The following is a 21,563-nucleotide window of genomic DNA, read 5'->3' as shown; positions in this document are numbered from 1 at the left end:
GTCAATTAGGAATGTGCTTGTATAATTCTGTGGTGGCTGGATTCATGCTGAATTAATACATAATATTCTTAGGTTTTATATATATGTACTGTATCTGTGTTTATTTTCCACCCCGATTCTGTTAATTTTATTGCTCTTGTACCACTTTTTACATGATATAATGTTATATTATTGTCTTTCTCACAAGAGATTGGTTATTTGAATGTTGAATTGTTTTATACAAAATTTTAGTTTGAATGTAATTCTATATTATGTGGTACCTGGCAGATAATAATGACAAATCACTCCAATATTTCATCTTTTTATAGTGCCATCCAAAACCAGAGGTTCGAAAGTAATCAAATACATTTACTCAAGTATTGTACTTAAATACAGCCTTGACATACTTGTACTTAGGAGTGGAAATAATGAATTGCATTTACTCTCGTTACTGAAACAGTCATTTTTTTGTGTACTTGTACTTTTTTGAGTATTTTTAAATATTTGTAATTTTACTTTTCCTTAAGTAGGCTACTTTCTGTCTTAAGAATTGTACTTCAGAGTAAAATTCACATGAAAAAGTAATGACAATAGTGTAAGATTAGATTTATTTTTCATAAACTTTGAAATGAGGACGTTTCATCCGAAGAGGGGGAAGAATGTAAGATTGGATTTATTTTTTTAAAGACTTATTTTGCAGATAACCTTAGATTATTATTTAGAATTTATGTAAATTAATTAATGGCAATCACACATTGTTTACAGAATACACATTATTGTATTCTGCTCCTTAATTTAGATCTGGAACTATATCATATGGTGCACCTTACTTGCTTGTAATGTGAGTGATGATGAAGATTGGCGGAGTGATATGATGTAAGAAGTGATGTGCCACTTTTTTTGGTTATTGGTGTTCAGTTGTCCTAAGCTGGAGGTCAGACATTGAAGTGGATCCTGTTGCACAGACGAAGCTGTCCCCGTGCTCTTGCTTTACCCACAGCCCTACAGTAGTTTAATTGAGTAACAAATTTATAGTTAACGCAACGGGAAGCCTGCCTTACAATAGTGTGAAAATGGACAATAGGAAGGAAGAGGCCCCGGAGCTGTTGATGTCTTACACAGAAGGTTTATTGAAGCTTGATTAAGGAGCAATTGTCAGGTCTCCATCATTGAGGTGCTCTCTGCGTGAAGGCCTCACAACTCTGCCCTTCTTCCCTGGTGCTGAGTGTTTTGACTTACTTTGTTTTTGACGGTTCCTCTGGCATCTCTGACCCTGGTTGCCCCAGCAACTGGCTCTGTGGTCCCCACTACAGACACAGCTGTACAGATAACGGTGGCTCCCCTAGACAGGACTCCAACCCAATAATGTCAACAGAGGGACACTCTGAGAAACACTCTGACCTCCCGACCAAGGAGAGAGGAATCGACAGAAAATTCCATCACAGTATATACCTTAATTAATCACCACTTTAATGCACCGCCCGGAACGTCCACCTTCAGTGAGGTGTTTGAGGACTCTCTGTTGTTATTATTTTCACCTCAAAATGTCTGAAAACGTTTGAGATCAGTGTGACAGAGAGTCTGGGACTATAGTGAGGTTGAGTGGACTGGATCAGCAGAGAAGTTGAACATGGAGCAGAGGACGACTTTGCTGTGCACAAGACGGGTGAGTACAACAAACTTACCATGATGGTTGTAACTCTCTCCATTGTGTGCCCATGTGTGCACTAAGCCATGTGTAAAAACTACTGTTCTCTGTTATCCTTAATATGTGTGTTTGTGGCTGCAGCTGTTGTGGAGTTTGTTTTAACATCTCTGTGCTGCCTGCCTTGGTTATGTTTTACTCTACTGTTGATTCTATAAGGTTATTTAATTTATGTGGCTTAATAATGCTCACTGCACCCGCCGTGGTGTCCATTGCTTTTTTTTTTATTTCTTATTCTCATTTTTATTTAATTTTCTGAGTTTTGTCTCCTCCTCCTATTATGGCTCTTACCTTTTTAAAAACGTAACAAAATTACATTTACTCTGAGTACATTTTTACACAAGTAATTTTACTTTTACCTGAGTAAAATGTATTCAAAAGGACATTACTTTTACTTGAGTACAGTATTCTAGTCTTCCATCCCTGCTTGTACTTGCACTTCAGTATTTCCTTTTAATGCTACTTATTTCTACTCCACTACAATTTAGAGGGAAATATTGTACTTCTTATTGCACTATATATATATTTTTTTTATTTGTCATCTATAGATTGTAGTTCTCTTCAAATTACAATTAAGATTGCATACAATTTGACATTACAAAAACATGATAAGATCATAAAATACAATAAAGATTCAACCTTTCTGACTTGTCACAGATGTGTATGCATTGCCAGCAGTTTGACTGAAGATGGATTTCCCCTCTAAACTTGGTTTCATATAAATAACTGTTCATAAAGGTCAAAATATTATTATTTATTAGGATTGGGAACCACTGGGCTGTATACCTATAACTGTATATAAAGAGTAAGATACTGCCAAGAATGTAATACATAATAATATATCAGTCAAGGGACATTTTCTGCAGAATACATACTTTTACGTTGATTTTTTTTTGCTAATACTAATATTTTTTACTTAAGTAGGATTTGAAGGCATGACTTTTACTTGTAACTTCTACGTTTACATTGTTGTATTGGTACTTTTACTTAAGTAAAGGATCTGAGTACTTCTTTCACCATTGATCCAAACATCCATCTTTCCATCTTTAGTGAAGATAATGAGAATTTTTGACAAAAACACCCACATTTTCTGACCATGCAGCAAATACTTTCTGTTCATTATTGTCTAAAGTGACTGAACATATTCTCTGAATCATTTACATGTCTCTCAGTTTGATACTGATCTGATATTCAGACAGTCATTTTGTGTTTTTACTGAGAAAAAATGGCTGTTGCCCGGCCTTTCTACTCATAAGTTATAAAGATGTGTATAAAGTGTTAAACCACCGTTACCATCAATATTATAGTAGTCTATCATCAAAGGTAAAATTAGACAGTCATGAGCAAAAGGAGCAGAGCAGAAACCTCAGATATAAAAGCCTCAGGGCCTCATTCATAAAAAATGTACTGTGAATAGACCTTATATCAACAACTGTCAACCTGCAGTCTTAATTGATCAAAAACACCATCATGGCTACAGACGAAGGGATTTGTTTTGTTTAGTTTATAAATAACAGCACTGATCTGTTTTTTTAATTTTTAGCAAAAACACATTTTGAAAGACATATTTTCTAATTTGTTGTAGAGATTAATTTGCTCATAATTGACAAATAAAATGTCACGTATTTTATAAATAAGGCAATTAATTGAAAAATGAACTTGGTATTTAGTTACAGATGAAAGCGATGGATATTTTTATAAACGAGACAGCATCTGACAGTCAGAGTGAGTCACGCTCAAGTCTCTGTCTGGACCGACGATCCACCGTCCAAATAAAAACACAAGTGCGAACAGGTTTGACACATTCTTGGGCACAAACAGCCACTGTTAAAGAAGCACATCTGCTCCTTCTTCATTGTTAGGTTGACAAAAACACACAACATCTTCATTTTGTAACGACAAAATTTAAATAAATTAAAATAAACCGAATATAAATGTATCTGATTTGTGAATAAGGTGGTTATTTAAATTTTTCCTAGTCCACTTTTGAGTTGTTATGCTTTCACTTCTCTCTAGTCTTTGCCTTAATGTACAGTACAGTATGTACTTATCGTCTTCATATCTATGCATGTCTGTACAGCCATAATAATATGCAACATATCTTGGAGTGTCTTGCATAATAATGAATGAGCAAAATGTGTGTGTGTGTGTGTGTGTGTGTGTGTGTATGTGTCCGCATGCATGCACCTCTGGGTGTGCGTGCACTTGCCAATTGTGTATGCCAATCGTGACGTTTCAGGCCCATCAGTTGTAGCCAGTTTCCATGGTAACATCTCTCTGAGAGCACAGACGTAGGAGAGAGGGGAAAGGAGTTGAGACAATTATGGTGGTGGAGGGTGCAGAAAAAGGAAGAGCCCGGGATGATGAGTGTGAAACAGTGTGAGCCGTGAGATGAGACAGAAACAGATGCATGTGTTGTGAGTGTGTGTGTGCGTGCGTGCATGTTGCTGTGTGTGTATCCTGGGATAAGCAGGTGTCATGCATAGAAGCGTTGGGGTTGTGGTTGTCATGACAACATATATGAACCTGTTATATATACGTACCGGATGGAATATTAATTTAAGAGTGTTGTCGCAGAAAAGCAGTGCTTCCAGGCATGTGAACCAACTTGAATTGGATTTTTCTGTGTTTTGAGTGAGAGCCTCACAGTGAGTCAACAGGAATCTCTAATACAATTTAGTTTCCATGGTGACAGCGACTGGACAGGGAATGATATGTCCTTTTCAAACAGAGGGAAAACGCCAGCTTGAAGCCTCGTTGTTGCTCTGTTTTCTGTCTGAATCATTATTTAGACAAGTGATAACCTGGCAAACCTTACAGCTCTTACAAATGACTCCCTGAGGCGACTTAGAGACATACTCAGCATTTTCTGCTGTGTCTCTTTCTTTTCTTCCTTATGAAACCAGAAGAAAGAAAATGTTGCTGAGCATGAAAATGTCAGAAAGTGTTCAATGTAATACAGCTGCAGTGACATTTTCATCAGTAATCTCTTGCTGTGGAGATGTACTTGTGTCAACTTGGTGTTGTTACGCAATCCAATAGGCATCCAGTGCTCTATAATTTGAGATGTTAGTATTCTGGAGGTGCAGACATTAGTGAAAGGCTATCATCCTCTCTTTGCCGCCTCTCCAGTAGAAGCTCTTTTCACATCAGCGAGGCATTTTCAGGGAATTCAGTTATTTTGGTGCATTTTAAGAGCTTGTGCGAACGTCTCTGAAACCACTTCTAAATGCAGCTGTTTTTCAACAGCTTTCCATGTGGCAGTTCGTCTCCTATACTCCATCTAATGCACCACTCAGTATCCTCGCTCATAAAATCCCCTCATCCTCCTCAGAGTTTTATTTTTTTTCTCCAGTACATCTCTGGTGTTGGCAGAGCGTCGCGTCTGAAAAGCTCCTCACAGATGGCCAAAACACTGACCCTCAACAGACAGGAAGTAAGAAGCTTGGAGATAATCTTTTTTGGCATTACTGTTTTATTAGAATACGGCATGAGAATCATCGCTGTTTATTAACTGTACATCATAGTGTAACCTAATAAATATAAAGTAATCCACCAAATTTACTGTAGCGTACATTGATGATAAATGTATAAAAGACAGATACAAATAGATATATTTAAATACAATTTTCTAAAATGCTTTGTTTAGAGCAGAGGTTTTCAAAGTGGGAGGCGGGCCTCCGCAGGGGGGTTCCAAACTGTGTCAGGGGAGGCTCAGTGAATGCAAGTGAAACAATATTACATTAGATATAACATTAGTTATCACAAGACGATCACATAGAATAGCCTAAATGTGTGTGATTTGCTTAAAGAGATACAGTAGTTTTTCCCACTTTCCCAGAAACTAATAGAGTGCTGCAGGAATGAGTCCTAAAACCCGGAAATGAGTTAGCATTTTAAAACTTTCGGTTCCCGCGTCTGTAAGTCAATGTTTTTTTTAAATGGGTTTTTAGTTGGATGCCTGAAATAAGGTCTGTGGTTAACACAAGCTTAAGATATTTTAAGGTTTTGTTTTTATGATATAAAATAAATATCCCACTCAGGAATTCGTTTACAGCCTTTAACGTTAGCTTTTTACTTCTGGCAATTGCATTCACACTTCAAAAAATCATAAAAGTGGTGTTCATTCGTGGAGATTATCTTGCTGAACAAAACGTTAAAGTATCATAAATGTTTGTTTGCCACGGTGCTTATTTTCTGCAATAATCCAAAACCCAACGGAAAAATCCCATTGGCTTTTTGTCGAGGGAACCCAGGGCGATGCTAAATTCCTGGTTATCCTACAAAATGACGTCATCCACTCTATGAATGCCTTGGGACAGACCTTTTTTATGTATTTGGTGTAGTCTGAAGTTATGTCAACCAGCAATATTAAGCTATCTTAGCTCAACTGTTGAGTGTCTACAGTATCAAATAACATAATCATGACCCCAGGCATCCAGGAGTGAAACTAAGCAAGTAAATTAAGGGTGGGTGAGGGGGCGCCTTCTTCTAAGCTTTGTCTGAGGGGAGGCCCACAGTCTCACAATTTGAAAACCCCTGATTTAGAACATCTACATAATGACATTCAACCGAGCTGTATTTCTCCTCCTTCCCTTCGTGTTCCTGTGCTTTAATAGTGATTGTCCAGACTCAACACACTCACATTTGTTGGCAGAGTTTTGAGGTCTCAGGGTCCTGTGATTACTTTCGTGAGAACATCATTTGGCACAGCATGTACTGTCTATCTACGGCGTGTCTCCAAGAACACTGACAGACTGTTAAAGTTGCTTCAGTCAAGTAAATGTTGCAATTTGGCTGAGATTGAAATCAGAAAAAGCAGTTCAACTTGCTCCCTCCAAACCCTTCATTAGTACCAAAGTGACATGAAACAGACTGTGATTGACACAAGAAGTGTGTGTGGTGAAGCTCTGCCACAGAGCTTTTTTAATTAGTGGCACTTGATTTCTAGCGATCAAGAATGTTCTGTCACATATGGTAAGACATATGATACAGAACGACTGCTGCAGCAGCACTGAGGACAAAATGTTATTTAAAGTCACTTCAAATAAATCTTGAACATCGTTTGACAGTGATGTATGCATCACTTTTTAAAACATTTTTTGACTGTGAATGAAACTCGTATTTAAAAGATAAGACTGGTGATATCCTTTATTTTTCTTGCTGTCATCAAATTCTATGAAAAGATCAAAACCAACAATGCCTGTGTAGCAAATTATTGATCTAGCTTATTCCTCTTTGACATAGAGCAGTTAACTATTAAAACTAGGGCTGTCAATCGATTAAAAATATTTAATTGCGATTAATTGCATGATTGTCCATAGTTAATCGCAAATTAATCACCCATTTTTATCTATTCAAAATGTACCTTTAAGCAAGTATTTTATACTCTTATCAGCATGCTGCTTTATGCAATTTATGTATATTTTTATTATTGGAAATCAATTATTAACACAAAACAATGACAAATTTTGTCTATAAACCCTCACCCTCAACATGAGCACTGTAGTTTATTTTAAATCCAACCCACATACATCGTCCTACAGCTGTAAATACTCACTAGTGAAGCAAATATGTATTAATCCGCTGCTGAAAATAGTCCCCTAGAAATGCTCTATTTACTCTTCTTTGAGTGACATTTCCTAAAAACTACAGTGCCCCGCTGTTTTAGGACATTCAGCCTTTAAGATTACAATACAATATATTTGTAACCTGTTTTTAAAGATTTAGAAACAAGTAGGCATGGGGCTGAGTGCCACTGACAGGATAGGAAAGATAGAAACGATATTAACACATTGTTGGTTTTAATCCTTTCATGGGATTTATTGACACTAACTAAAAAATAGAACTTTATCCTATTGCTTAAATAATTTTGGTATCCATAGTTTCTTCCAATTGAACTATAGTTAAACCTGTCATAAATATACTAACATACACAAAATGTACAGCAAAATGATTTGTGTAGCAAAAGCAATAATATGTAATATTCTGTTTTCTGTATTTAAGTTTTCAGAAGTCATTTTGCCGGTTTAAAGGGCCAGTGTGTAGGATTTAGGGGGATCTATTAGCAGAGATGGAATATAATATTCATGACTATGTTTTCATTAGTGTATAATTACCTGAAACTAAGAATCACTGTGTTTTCATTAGCTTAGAATAAGCCCTTCATATCTACATAGGGAGCGGGTCCTCTTTACGGAGTCCTCCATGTTGCTCCGCCATGTTTCTACAGTAGCTCAGTATACCAAACACTGGCTCTAGAGAGAGCCTTTTGAATTTTAACATTACCTGAAGGCCACCGTAGTTCTCTGACACGCTTGGAAAGGGAGGAGTGAGCGAAGGGTTTTCAGTTGGTTGCAATCTGCAACCACACCACTAGATGCCACTAAATCCTTCACACTGCTCCTTTAACAATGAAAAAAAAATCCTGAATATCAGTAACACAACTACTGTTGAAACTTCATCAAAGCTGTTGTTGAGGTGTAAATTTTAGTAGTAAATCTTTTGACAGAATTAGAAACTACTTCTAGGGCTTCAATATGCTGTTATTTTCCTGTCCCACAGTTTACATACCAGACGTGTCATCACCATCATTTACTACATTTGGAGCCGGCGTATTACAAACATCACAGTTTGTTCTCAAGCTCCAGAGATTCTGTTTTTCTACTGCTGTTAAAATCACACATTTGTACCACCACTTATCTACTAACAGATCAAACTAATGAACACATGATAGCAAAGGCAGCGCCAGCTGAGGAAAGGCTTCGCTGTTTGCTGGACGTCAGCAGCATTAATGTCTGTCCCTTCGGAAACTGCATGATTGTAGACGTATTTATTGAGATGACTTTAATGTCTTTACACTTCTGAAATAACCGAAACATTGTCATTATTGTCTCATCTGCCACTTTTGTCCCACTCACTGTTATTACATACACTGAATAACACGGTATCGATATGTCTCATGAATCATATCACATTGCTGTTTTTAATTGCTTTTTCGTACATGAGATTTCTATATTCTACCTCAGATCAGAGAAAAGTTACTGTGCTAAAATGACTATAGTATAGATGCAGATGAGTAAGAGCAAACTGGAAATAGGAATAAGGCGCTCCCTGCACACTAAAAAATACAACAAAACTACATTTTTTGTCTATTTTTTTTTTTTTCAAAACATTGTGCCAAAATGAAATGCGTGTTACAGAAAGTGAAAATACGGACAATGCACGTCGGTGCATGTAGATGAAGATACTGCCCCATCATTTCTCTTTTCACTTGATTTCACTAATTGACTTTTAAATTGGCACAATGTTTTTCCATATATAAACTTTTGGCATTAAATGTCTGAGCACGAAGCTCTTTGGAAAGCATGAACCTAGCATGTAGCATTAAAATACCTCCTTACAGCTATGGACATACTTATTTTGAATGCACATTACAAACACTGACCCTTGAAGTCAAACTCTTGATTAACCCCTTATTGTTTTTGTTACAGTGTGAAACTGGCGTCAAGGAGATGCTGAGTTGGTCTATGCTCTACTCCATCCTGGTTAAAAGTGCACACACACCTATCTGTTATTTCCCTGACAGGCCTTTTCCATTTCTTACAGTGCTTTAAATATGTCCCGTACAATTTAACCTGCTTCTTACGGTTTTATGTTCCTGTTAACACAATCAAAGCAGTGGCTTGATATTAGAGGTGCCTATCATCTTAAATACATGGAATGATTCCAAAACAATCCTGCTTTTAGTACATTGTCAAAGTCAAAGAATACAGACATATTATTTTGTCTTCCAGCCCCTAAGTGTTTGGAGATTCACAGTGAGTTGAGCGACTCTATCAGTAAGAGCAGCATGGGAAAACTCCAGCCCTTCAGAAATATATTGTTAATTCGTAGAGTGGGTCAAAGGCAACACACCTGCTGCGTGCTCTTTCTGTTTCGTTTCAGTCCTTCAAAACTTTGTCCAGTTGTCCGACAGCAGTATCTGGGTCAAAGCAATATAATTGAGTGGAGGCTTTTACATTCACATTATCAGTCAGATTGGCCTTCTCGTTTTGTCCAAGGTTAGACTGTTCAAAAACCCAAGTCAGTGATGGGAAGGATACATGGAGAGAGGAAGAGTTGATGTGTCCATTTGTTCCTCTGTGTCATTATTACAGATACAGATACTTCCTCTTATTTCTCCAGATATCCTGTCTGTTAGAAGCTCACCAAGGCGTAGACCATACTTCAGCGGCAAATAGACCGTGGCAGCAGATGGAGAACAAGGGAGTAAAACAGTAATTGTGCTGCCGAGTTCACACAACATCGCAACAAATCTGAAAGGCGTCGCTGAAACCTAATCAAACGACATCGAATTGAAAAGATTGTGAATTTGTACTGACCTGTAGAGATAATAGAAGAAAGAGAGCAGATAAAAGCCGAGTTTACACCAGGACTCCTTCTGGCAGTAATTGAGAATGTCGGCGTTCATCACACTGACGGGATCATACATGACCTCTGACCCGTCAGCTGGCCGATGAAAAAACCTGAAAAAAAGCAGAGAGGTTTGGCTCACGCTCGCACCGGATCAACAGAAGCTTGTCAGACATCTGTTATGGGACTGTACCTCCACAGATGGTAGAAGAACAGCGGGGTATTTAGGCCAAGTGTGACCCACTCTCCAGCACACATGAACATCAGACAGAAGAGCCCATGGATGGAGTACTCCGGCACCACCAACTAACCAGAACAAACACAGGGAGTCAGGTTATAGGTCTGCGTATAACCACAGTAATCGGTAATCACACTTCAACAGCTGCTGGGAAAACACTAAAACGCTCATGGGTTGCATATTGTGATATAACTACAATCTATGAAACCAAAATCACACTGTCTGCAAGGCAAACACTTTCACGCAGAGGGTGTTAATGTTACTCATGGCTCGCTGCTGTTACGAGTGCAAATATAGTTTCATATACATGACTGGGTTTTAGATGTTAGTAGAAACTGATGTAGTTTGACATTGCTCAGATAACTAGCTTGCTTCCTGACCTCTGAATCGACAAGCTGTGAACACAACAGTGACATATTATCACCTTCTAAAGTTGATATCGCAAACTTGTTAGCAAACAGTCGCTTATTTGCACATCCAGCTACACAGAACAACATTAGCATTCATTTGAAGTCGGCCATCTGGCCACCTGATGTATGGAAGTCCGATATTCACTCTCCTTTTAGCTCTGGCTCTGATCTCCACCAACTCCTTTAACAGCCCGGTCTCACCAAATGGCATATGAATGACACAGCGATTTGTAAGTCATTTTGCGTGCAATAACAATGCTGTTCTTGGCGCGTCATTTCACGCTATGTAGTCTGTAGGCTACTGACTGCAACGTAAACGCATCCATGTGAATATGCTACACTCAGAGCTAATGATGTAGAACAAATAGTGAGAAAGACTGCTTATGGTGGACGGGAGGGGAAGTGCATGGGTCAAACAAACATAGGACTTTCAACCATGGGAGCGGTGTTTGTGTCCCAAGGTGTTCTTGACTTATTATGTTAGTGACGTTTGTGATGTGTTTCTGTAGGCTACTTATGTTATGTTGTTTACATCCGTATTTTACTTAGTTTACATACTTATTTTAAGCCCTTTGTTGACCTATTTTGGAGGCGTGTTTTCCGAATTTATGTTAGGTCTACGTTGTTTACGTATGTATTTCACTTAGTTTACATACTTATCTTAAGCCCTTTGTTGACTTATTTTGGAGACTTGTTTTCCGTACTTACAGTATGTTACGTCTACGTTGTTTACAGACGTATTTTACTTAGTTTACATACTTATTTTAAGCACGTTGTTGAGGTAATTTGGAGACGTTTTTTTCCGTACTTATGTTAGGTTTATGTTGTTTACCTACATATTTTACTTAATCTACATACGTATTTTAAGCCCATTGTTGAGTTATTTAAGAGATGTGTTTTCTATATTTTTGTTACGTCTATGTTGTTTAAATACGTATTTTACTTAGTTTACATACTCATTTTAAGCCCATTGTTGAGTTACTTTGGAGATGTGTTTTCCGTACTTAGTTTATATACTTATTTTAAGTCCAACCATGATGTTTTTCCTAAACTTAACCAAGTTGTTAAACTTGCTAGTATGACATGGTTGGTCCCAATGGATTCCTTAGTTTTTTTTGTTTCATATGATGCCAGTATCTTCACATTTTAAAACTGAGTCCGCTACAACCTAAAAATCTCAAATTGTGTTAATGGTTAAAGAATTTAGTGGCGTTAAAACAAATTTCTGCGTTATTATCGTGTTAACTTTGACAGTCCTATTAAAAACATACCAAGCAGTTAGTTGCAAACTGCTGCCCTTACCATAGTTTTGTTGCCTAAACATAACGGTGACTGTTTCACTGTAACAACGTGCCGTAAATGACACGCAAAAAGCCTAAAATGCGTTAACATGACGTGGAATGTCCTTAAAATGTCGTGCTATTTATACGCCTTCCCATGAGAACAGGTTGGCTTTAAACAGCAACTTTTAAATCGGCATAATTATTTTGTTGACCCTTTAACCCTTTAATTGCTCCAATCAACAGCTTCTCTTTGACTGACAACATTGTTGAATAGACAGATACATATGTCACCACCTGGATGTGGCAAAACAACCCTCCGGGCTGGTTTGGCATGAACACGATGTCAGACTGAATAATGGAGTGAAAACAGAATATTAAATTAGACGAATTAGCAGGTTAGATTGATCACCTTTCTATTAGAAAATTAATTAGGAAACAGATTTTTTTGCTGCATCATGCTCTGCATTGGTGAACATTCTCATGGTACCTCTCTTACAGTTAAAGGTAATTGAAATATTTGCCCTATTAAACAAAGACGTGCCATCTAATTTCTTTTTCAATTATGGAGTAGTGGAATGGGTGAGTAATCAGTGGCACTTAAGTTCCTTTCACTGCACCACTGTGGAAAATAATGATTTAATAAATCAAACTATAAGTCAATAGAAAACATCTGTGAATCACTAGCTAAATACAGGTAAACCTTCAATAACCATTTTCCTCCTTTTGAACCTAATAAACTGACTCATTCAATCATAAAAGATTTAAATATAGGTTAAAATACATTATGGTTCAAATTGTGATCCCAGAGCTAACCTTGTAAGACAATACTGTACTCTGCATAAACAGTATGGGCCCCAATAGTGCAGTTAACATGCTACCGTCCCTAAAGCTCCCGTTGTATTATGTTTCTTTATCAATATAATAGCTTGAGCTCATTTGAAATCCTCTGTTGTACCTAATGGTGTTTCCAACACATGCATGTTCAAAATGGCCTGGACAGCATGTCGCATTTCTTTTCAGGGACAATGCGTTCTCTTTCTGAAAGCCTTGAAATGGGAAGAAATAACTACTTAACAGTGTAACTGTTCTCCATCTCTGTGTGACTGCAGAGCGGCGATGATGGGTTGTGAGGACGGGCTACATGTGAAATGAATCAGTGTGTGTCACGGCCCTCACAATGGTTAGAGAGACAAATTGGTCATGGTTGTCTGAAGGCCCTCTGTTTGAGTCATTCACCATCAGCAGGTAAAAAAACAATTTTTTACTCACTCTGCGGAGCAGGTTGCAGATCCTTTCAATGTTGAGAATCCTTTCCCTCTGTGGATATAAAGAAAGTCTGAGTAACAGTCTGCGTATTTCTTCATCATTCATCATTCACTAATTGTGTCTGTCCGTTGAAATGAATCTCAAGGCAGAAACAATACATGCTTTCAAAGCTTCAGAGAATTCTGTTTTTCAGCTGACACACTTCAGTGACTCATCAATAAAATGCAAAATATTTGAGTGCTTTCAATTACAGAGATTCCTGCTTAAATATATACATTATGGCCATGGCAAAAGATGCATCTGTATAATATAAATTGATTCTGTCTGCCCTATAATACCTTACAACTCCACCTTAGCCACTAAAAAAGTTATCGCTATTGGGATTGAAAAAGTTGGATCGGTGCATCCCTAATAATTGACTTACTAACCAACTTAATTTTCTATCTCTTAAGTTATTTTCCAATATATACCTAAAATATATATTTTACATGCAACCAAGCACAAAAAAATAAAATGTGGGTTGTTGATTTAAGCCAAACTGATGGAAACTGTTCAAGACACATCAGCCACATTCGAAGCAATAAGGACAGTGATGTTTTTTGCACTAAAGACGGTTTGGTGTCCCCTGTGAGCCATGAGAGAAGGCTCAATGGTCCGTTTTAGAAATGAAAGCCATCCATCTTCTACTAGCCAGCAGGTAGTGGCCTCTCAGGGTGATCTTTTATTTGGTTGTCCATTGATTAGCTAGCAAGGCAAATGAGATGTTTTGCTGCATTTCATCCACCTGGATTAATCTGTGTCCATCGCCAAACAAAAGTACTAATAGTCAGGTAATTAACAGATGGACTGTTAATTTGTTTTGCTTTATTTATTCTGCGAAACAAAAATATATCAAGTAGTTAATTAGCATGGATATGCCATACTGGTGTTTGTTTCCTCTGTATTTAATGAAGCCTCAGCTGGAAAGACTCTCACTCATTTTGTGACATATTGAAGCATCTGTCTTAGTTACAGGGTGGTGGCTTCCAGTATTGAGGCCCCTGCCGTTCCTTTTAGCCCGAGCCACAGGCTGCACCTTTTATGAATCTGTGGACATAAATTCAAACTCCCCGGGTGACGTGAAAGTGGATGTTGCCCTGAATCTACAACATCCAGCCTCCGAGCCAGACACAGCATCACTGTCTATTTACAGTTTTGGTCTCTGTCATTTTCTTCTTTTCTATCTCTGTGTGACTCATGCACCGCATCCTTCCACGACACTGAGCTTTAAAATGCAAAGAGTAGGGATGCACTGATTTATCGCCCAAACATCGGTATCGGCCAATTTTTGGCTCATTGACTGCAATAGGGCATATCGGCAAATGAGATGACATTCACCGATGGCAGTGGCCGATGTTTGTGTGTTGTGTTGCATTCATTTTGTGCCAGCTAAATGTTGTGAGCTGCTGATATAATTACATTTAATTTATGTTTCACAAAATGTTTTTGTTGGGTCAGATAATAAATTCCTCTAATAGAGGTAGGTAGTTGTATGCAAGCTTAGGGGCTTTTGAAGCAGGTATTTTTAATGTGAAAGAAGGTCATTTTATGGCTTGTTTCATGAATTTGTACAATTTGTGCTCATTCAAGATATGAATGAAGGGCTGAAGAGAGAAGACTGTTCAATTATTTTTTTCTAATGAAGATGTCTTTGCATCCCTGGCACCAAAGAGGGAATAAATTGGTATTGGTATCGCCCATAATTTTGCAATTGGTGCATCCTTAGTAAAGAGGACAGCGCTGGACCTGCCAGCTAAGCTACTGTACAATTAATGGTTTCTAATTGCACTTATAAATTGCTGTCCTGCAGTAACGCCGCTTAGATTTTACAGCCTGGAGCCTCTGTTCGATGCCCTAATTAGTGTCAGATCATCCACTTCACTATGAATTTTTAATTGTTCCAACAAGGGAAACACGACCGAAGACATTAATCAAAGGCAGCAGTGAGGCTACTTTCACAATATAGTGGACATCTAAAAGAAATGCAGGACGACGATTGCTGTCAAGTATGTAGAATAAGTTGTCTTATCAGGTAGCAGGTAAGAATAAAAGGATTGATTTCACTGATAAACTGCCTTGTGTTTTTCTATACAGCCATTAAAGAAGGCTTGAAATGAAGGAAAAGTCAAGAGCTTGACTTTTGTTTTATTTGCTATTTTATTAATAGAGATGTAATACTGCGGCCATATGGCACTGCTCTTTTCAAGGCATTTCAAGAGGAAATAATTCTACATATCAGTCACATTTTGTCAACCAGCCAATCACAGTGTTGCGTTCAGTGACAGACTGTCACTGTGATTAATGGCTGTGCTCATAAACCTGATTTGGAAACACGTGTTTGTGTCTCTTCCGTTATATTCTTTTATAATTTCTCTCTCACTGACAAATATTTACAGCTTTTGTGTTCTTTGCAGATAATTGCAGTTGCGTGAACACGTGTTGCTCTCTGCTAACATCAGAAATGATTGCTGTTTATTTTCCAAGGCTGTTGCCATGTGTATATCTTCTTCTGTTTGTGCAGTTTATTGATTTTGGGAGAGACTGGCAGCATCACATTCTAGCAGATCATGTTCTTTCTTAACACATCTGCTGACAAGTATAGGTTGTTTGTTATAGATTGAAAAAACACCTCTTCAATGTACTGCAATCCAAGGATACAAATCCTGCTGCAGGTAAGCTTGTAATTTTCAATATTTGTTAGCTCTCCATCTATGTCTGATAAATAACACATTGAATCGCTTCGAACCGATTATTTGCATCAGTATTTATTTCGGAGCTACTGACTTCGTTTGCATTATACTTTACAGGTGTTGCAGTTATTGTGTCCACCCCCCCTTAGCTGGCGGGCCTCCACACTCCCACAGTCTGCTTTCACAGTTTCCTCTCCCACTCCTCATCACTCTCGCTTTGCAGTTCAGATGCAGGTTCACATGATTGCTAGAACATTAGCTAACTTGTGAAAAAGACATTCACAGCTGCTGGTAACTTGCTAAATGAATAATGGCCGTCGTTACTGACTCACGGTGATGTTGTTTTATGTTTCTGCAAAAAAACGATTGAGAGAGAGATTTTCGAATGTGACTCGAGTGAATAAGTTCTTGTTACTGTGAGGTGAAACCTCGTATTTGCACTTTTATTGTGGCGACAGCACAGTATCTCACTGTATAAACAGCGGCTTCATTTGGCATCAATCTCTTTAATTGATTAGGCCAACAGGCCTCCGGCTTTAAGGAAGGTTGATTGCTTAATCTGCATACAAATGAGTGTTCAAGGCAAATGCTGCCATGAATGCTTGGATGAATTGTTTAGTACAAATATTTGATGTCAACTAAATGTAGCTGAATAAAACATTCCAAAATCACAAAAACTTTCATTTACATAAAATAATAGCTTGTTTTTGCAGTATGATTACAGGCATAAATGGCTATGGGATTCCTCATGAAATTCCATTCTTCATAAATTCAGTCTGTTTCTGTACTCTGTTTTTGGAAATTTCTAATATTGACTGAGGAATTCAAAGCAATTTTTGGAGCGAAATCCTCAATTTGTTCTGTGTAGATCACTGAAGGCTCTTCTTGGAGCTGAAAAGAAGGGATTTCTGTGTGCACGCGAGGGTTTGATCATTCTTGAAAGAAGGGAAACAGCAGGGTTCTTACCGCTCTGGTGGGATTGCTCTGATCAATGGGGTTTTTGAAGTCTGTGCGAAGCTCATCAAACGCAATGATCTGAAAAAAATAACAGACGTGAGTTTGTTTTCAATTAGTTACCTTTGGAGAGCACTAACGAATGCACATACTTTAACTGTAAGGTGTCATATAAAGACATAGTTGGTATCTTTTCAACGCTACACTTTTAAGAAAGTGACTTATCTCAAGTCTCAGCCTGTTCAATACTGTTTCAACTCTGCTAGAGCAGCTTACTGTGCTGCACACCCGCTACATCTTGTACAGCTGCAGCCACATCGCTCACTTTGCCCGAGCACACGTGGTAATTAAATGGTGAATGAGTACATATATAATTACCTACAGCCTCGCTCTTTTCCTTCACACTGTGTGTGAGCTCCGACATGCGTCATGTGTCATTATGTCATTTTTTACTATTTAAGGAGCAAAAATTCTGATTTTAATTCTCCCTGTATTGTGTGTTGGATTTGACCCTCTCTGTCCTGTTTTTCATCTCCTCTGACACAATATACCAGTCTCTTTTAATTAAGCCTGATAATAAAGTTCACATTAGAAACATAGAATATCTATTGAGACATAGTCTGCTGTCAAATTAACTAATAACAGCATTTATTTACTCATAATATGGCAGGATTAAAACAATCACCACTTTCAAAGTTATGTTTGGCAAAAATGTGTTATATTTAAAGAGGCTCTATCATGCTCACTTTTTGCATACTTGTATTTTGTGTTTCTACTAGAAACACTAGCTCTATTTGAGCCCCCGTAAAGCCCAGTCTGCTCTGATTGGTCAGCTGGCCCACTCTGTTGCGATTGGTCGACCGAACCAAACTCTTCGGACTCAACTCCAGCTCCGCTCTATCTAGCTTTGTTTGAGGGCGTGCCAAACTAGCCTCGAGGCAGGTATTATGCAAATGTATTACTTGGTGACATCACTACGTTACGGACAAAAAGGCGTTGTCAATCAAGGCGTTCCAGGCAGTTCAGGAGCAGTGTTTCTGTGGGGGAGAGTAACTCCCTTTGGCGTGGACTTTGGGGCTTTGTAACTTTGCAGACCTTTTACATGCATAAAAAAATCTATATAACACACTAAAGGAAAGTGAAAAAGAACAAAACTACAATAGATCCTCTTTAAAATGTAAAACTTAAACAGTATGCGTTGTTGAGTTTGTGTTTTGAGGATTATGGTCTACTGGATGTCTGTATAATATCTTGCCCAATTTTACCCCTCTTTAGTATAACATCATAATTTAATAAATTGAGGTCACTGTGGAGAAAATAATGTCATTGTTTTGATAGGCTACGCTGATAGCTCTCTAACTGCTCCCTGTGAGGTGAGTATAAGTGATAATTTTTCTCGCCAGCTTCCTGATTAATAGCTCTATAAAAATACAAACAATTCTCGGTGTAAAGGCCACCCGCTGTGCCTATCATCAGTTCGGCTTTTAAACAGCGGAGCTTATCTTTGACGGCTCATTGAAAAGCAATAAAAAGGCAGACATTATTTGCAGATAAGTGAGCATCTGATTTGCGTCAACAATGACTGACAATGTGAAAACACTGTGTGTTCGAAATAGAAACAGTCCTGGTGGTAATTTCCCCACACGAGTCTGTACGGCTCTCCCTCGTCTTCCTTCACACTTAGCTCTGTTGTAAACAGATGCAGTTTCCATGGCGACATGGTGAGCCCCTCAGTGGGCACCATGGTTACTATAGCTGTGAACTGATTGGTTGAGAGCCACATAGAATTGGGGTGCCGTGCCCGTGGGTGGAGGCAGACTGGGGGGAAGGGGTGATCATAGTTTGATAAGCGTTTCAATCACATGGCTGAATGCTGAGCCAGACGCACGCTTCTCCCCGTCTCTTTCACACACAGACACGCTGACTGACTCATATGTAGTCTCACCCACTTAGTCAATTGGTACGTTAGTCATTTCAAGTCTTATGTTCGTAATGATGTGTTTTGTATTTCACGTTATTCCTGCTTCCGTGGGTCTGATGTTAAAGGTGAGGGATCAAAGTATTTGTTCAGTCTGCACTGGTGTAAACCAGCAAGCCGAGCTCACCGGTGTCCGGCAATAGCTGTGTAAATTCCACTCAAAATGCCGCGGGCAGACAGATTCACAACAGTCTGGCGGTGGGATTTATGATCATTGTGTTTTGTCGCCTCCCTGTACTCATTTCGTGCAGTTTGCTGAAGCCTGAACACCTTGTTTGAAGAACTGTTTATTGTTAGTTACTCTGGGATCCTACGTTGCTTTACTGTGGAGAGATGGAGCCGGTTGGTCTTTTTGTTGAGTGTGTCAGAGGTCAGACAAGCTTCAGTTAATTAGTGATAAACCAGCATGTAAGCAGGTCACTGTAGGGAAATAGATGAAAAACACACAAATAAACTTCTGTGTTTTTCAGGCTTATGCGTCTCCTCTGTTGTCTGTTCCAACCAATTATCCCTTTGCAGCGATGTGTTTGACATTAAAGGGAACAAAGTGTCACTTGGTGGCTTTTAAAGAGGCAATTCAAGATGTCAGTCACAAATAGTAGGTGCAAATTCAGCTGACACCTTTATGCATGCCATTACCTCCAGAGTACCTGAGCGAGGTGTGCGTATGCCGTGTTCCTGTCAGTGTTCTACAAGCGTGTGTAGGTGGATGTGTTTGTCTGCCTGCGTGGGATGGAGCGTGGACCTTCACAGGGCCCTACTGTACATGCGCCTTATTTTAGTTTCTGTTCTGTGTGTGCAGTGGCTCCAGTGTGCTCAGTGCTACTCACCTGCCATATGACAAAGAAGATGAGAGCGGCGCACAGCACCAAGGTGAGCATGTAGCAGAAGGCCGCAAAGGTGAATGCCATGGCTGGGCCCGCCATCCTGACGACGGGATGGGTCGAGAAAGGGAACTTGTCCCGTTCTCTCTGTCTCTGTGTCTGTGGCTATTGCCCTCCCTCCTTTCAGTGGAGGTTATTTCCCACTCCGATGCGAGCGGAGTCTGTGTCCTCCAGGCAGGTAGAGCGCTCAGTTTTAGTAACAATCAATAATCAGCTCTGCTTCACTGCTTCCACTCATGTCTTTGTCTCTTTTTGTGTATGTGACAGCAGGGCGACCCCTGTCTCGCCGTGATTTTTAGGAAGCACTCATATGCAGCCACAGTTGTCTGTCGTTGGCCTGATGCTCCTTTTTTTTTTCAGTCTCTGACAGGCAAGATGTCTGTCTCCTCCTCCTCCTCCTTCTCCATGTAGTTTCTCTTTAGAAAAAGCCTACACATTTTTTTTTTCCCCCCTCACAGTAAGTGTCTGACTGACGCGCTGACAACAGAAGCACAGGATTCTTGTCGATACTAAGCACAGCACTGCGTTGTAAAAAAAGGATTTGTCGTCTTAAGATGGTTATGGCTTGTGATAGTTCAGCAGTTTGTTGTATGGCTTTTCAGTTCATCTGTTGCTCTGAATCAAGAACACCATTAATGACGCATATTTCTAAAACACAGTTGTAAACAACCATAGTTTGCAGATTATCTGTGATAATTTGCAGAGACAGTCTCTTGGTATATTACTTATTACATTTTTGGGGAAATGATTTACCCTCACATGAATCTGATCCATCTATTGCTTTGCACATTTAGACAGTTATATTCTGACAAATTTCTTTGCAATAAAATAATGACGTATAAAATAATAAGTATAAATCAGTGAGGCAGCTAATATTGGAATTCAAATGAAACAACTATTTAACATTACAGTGCCAACATCACACAGCCAATAGGACTTACAAATACAAGATCAGAGTACAATATTAATGATAGTTTGAGTTAGCATGGATCAACATCTTGACCGGTCTTAATATCGAGTAGAGAATACCTGTGTCTGGTTGGAGACGTGTCTGCCACTGAACAGTCCACTCTTTCCTCGTCTCTGTCAATTTGGGTCGGCACCATGTCACAATTCTCTGCTCTGCATCTTTCCCTCAGACGCATCCCTCAGATTGCTCCAAAAACATTCAGATTTGTCTTTTGCTGACGTGCAGGGTAAAGTATTAAATTCTGAGGGGAGGAAAAAGGGGGGAAATTTAACCAGTAAGATGGAGAACATCTACATGTTGAGCCGCATTTATTCTGATTTAGAAATCTCTTCTGTTCTTAAGCAAAAATCTCCACAGCCCTCAGAAGTCACAAGTTAATTAGTCCACCTTTCTTTTCTTATTTGCCTTTCTTTCTTTCTTTCTTTCTTTCTTTCTAAAGTGCTCTTTCTTTTTATCTCTCCCAGAGACCTGAATGTGTTTCCTGAGTCTACCGTCTCTGTCTGTCTCTTCCTCTATTTCTTAGACTGCGAGAGAAATATTTCTATCACGCTTGATGTTATAACGGTCAACCAATAGCATCGCTCTGTCTCCCTCCCTCTCTTATTTGCTCTCTCCTCTCCTCTCCTCTCTCTCTCCCTCTCTCCTCCTCCTCTCTGTCTGTCAGTCGCCCTCTCTCTTGCATTTATACATTTCCATAATCCCTTGTTCCCCAGGGAGTGATGAGGGGGCAGGGCAGGCTGCAAATGGTTTTC

General features: G+C 38.9%; 2 protein-coding genes across 3 annotated transcripts in view; one reads left to right on the top strand and one right to left on the bottom strand.

The window, feature by feature from the left end:
- The first annotated feature begins 1,411 nt into the window (after positions 1–1,411).
- slc8a4a (solute carrier family 8 member 4a) overlaps positions 1,412–21,563 on the top strand; it is a 63,050-nt gene continuing 42,898 nt past the window's right edge. Inside the window, exon 1 of the mRNA XM_037748390.1 lies at positions 1,412–1,645. The gene's annotated coding sequence lies outside the window, so the exon portion shown is untranslated. The remainder of the gene's footprint in view (positions 1,646–21,563) is intronic.
- cnih2 (cornichon family AMPA receptor auxiliary protein 2) lies at positions 8,502–21,486 on the bottom strand. 2 transcript variants are annotated; one of them, XM_037748393.1, is made up of 6 exons: positions 19,788–21,486; positions 16,992–17,060; positions 13,300–13,347; positions 10,293–10,405; positions 10,069–10,212; positions 8,502–9,911 (listed from the first exon to the last, which is right to left on the bottom strand). In XM_037748393.1, exons 1-6 carry the CDS (start codon positions 19,881–19,883, stop codon positions 9,884–9,886), a joined length of 498 nt encoding a protein of 165 aa, XP_037604321.1. In that variant the 5' UTR covers positions 19,884–21,486; the 3' UTR covers positions 8,502–9,883. The 2 variants fall into 2 exon arrangements, with proteins under 2 accessions (XP_037604321.1, XP_037604319.1); XM_037748391.1 differs by having other exon boundaries at positions 8,502–10,212.

The sequence above is a fragment of the Sebastes umbrosus genome, chromosome 17 (assembly GCF_015220745.1).
Source record: "Sebastes umbrosus isolate fSebUmb1 chromosome 17, fSebUmb1.pri, whole genome shotgun sequence".
Classification (NCBI taxonomy): Eukaryota; Metazoa; Chordata; class Actinopteri; order Perciformes; family Sebastidae; genus Sebastes; species Sebastes umbrosus.
The sequence above is the reverse complement of the archived record's forward strand: the minus strand, read 5'-3'. Positions and strand labels throughout refer to the sequence as shown.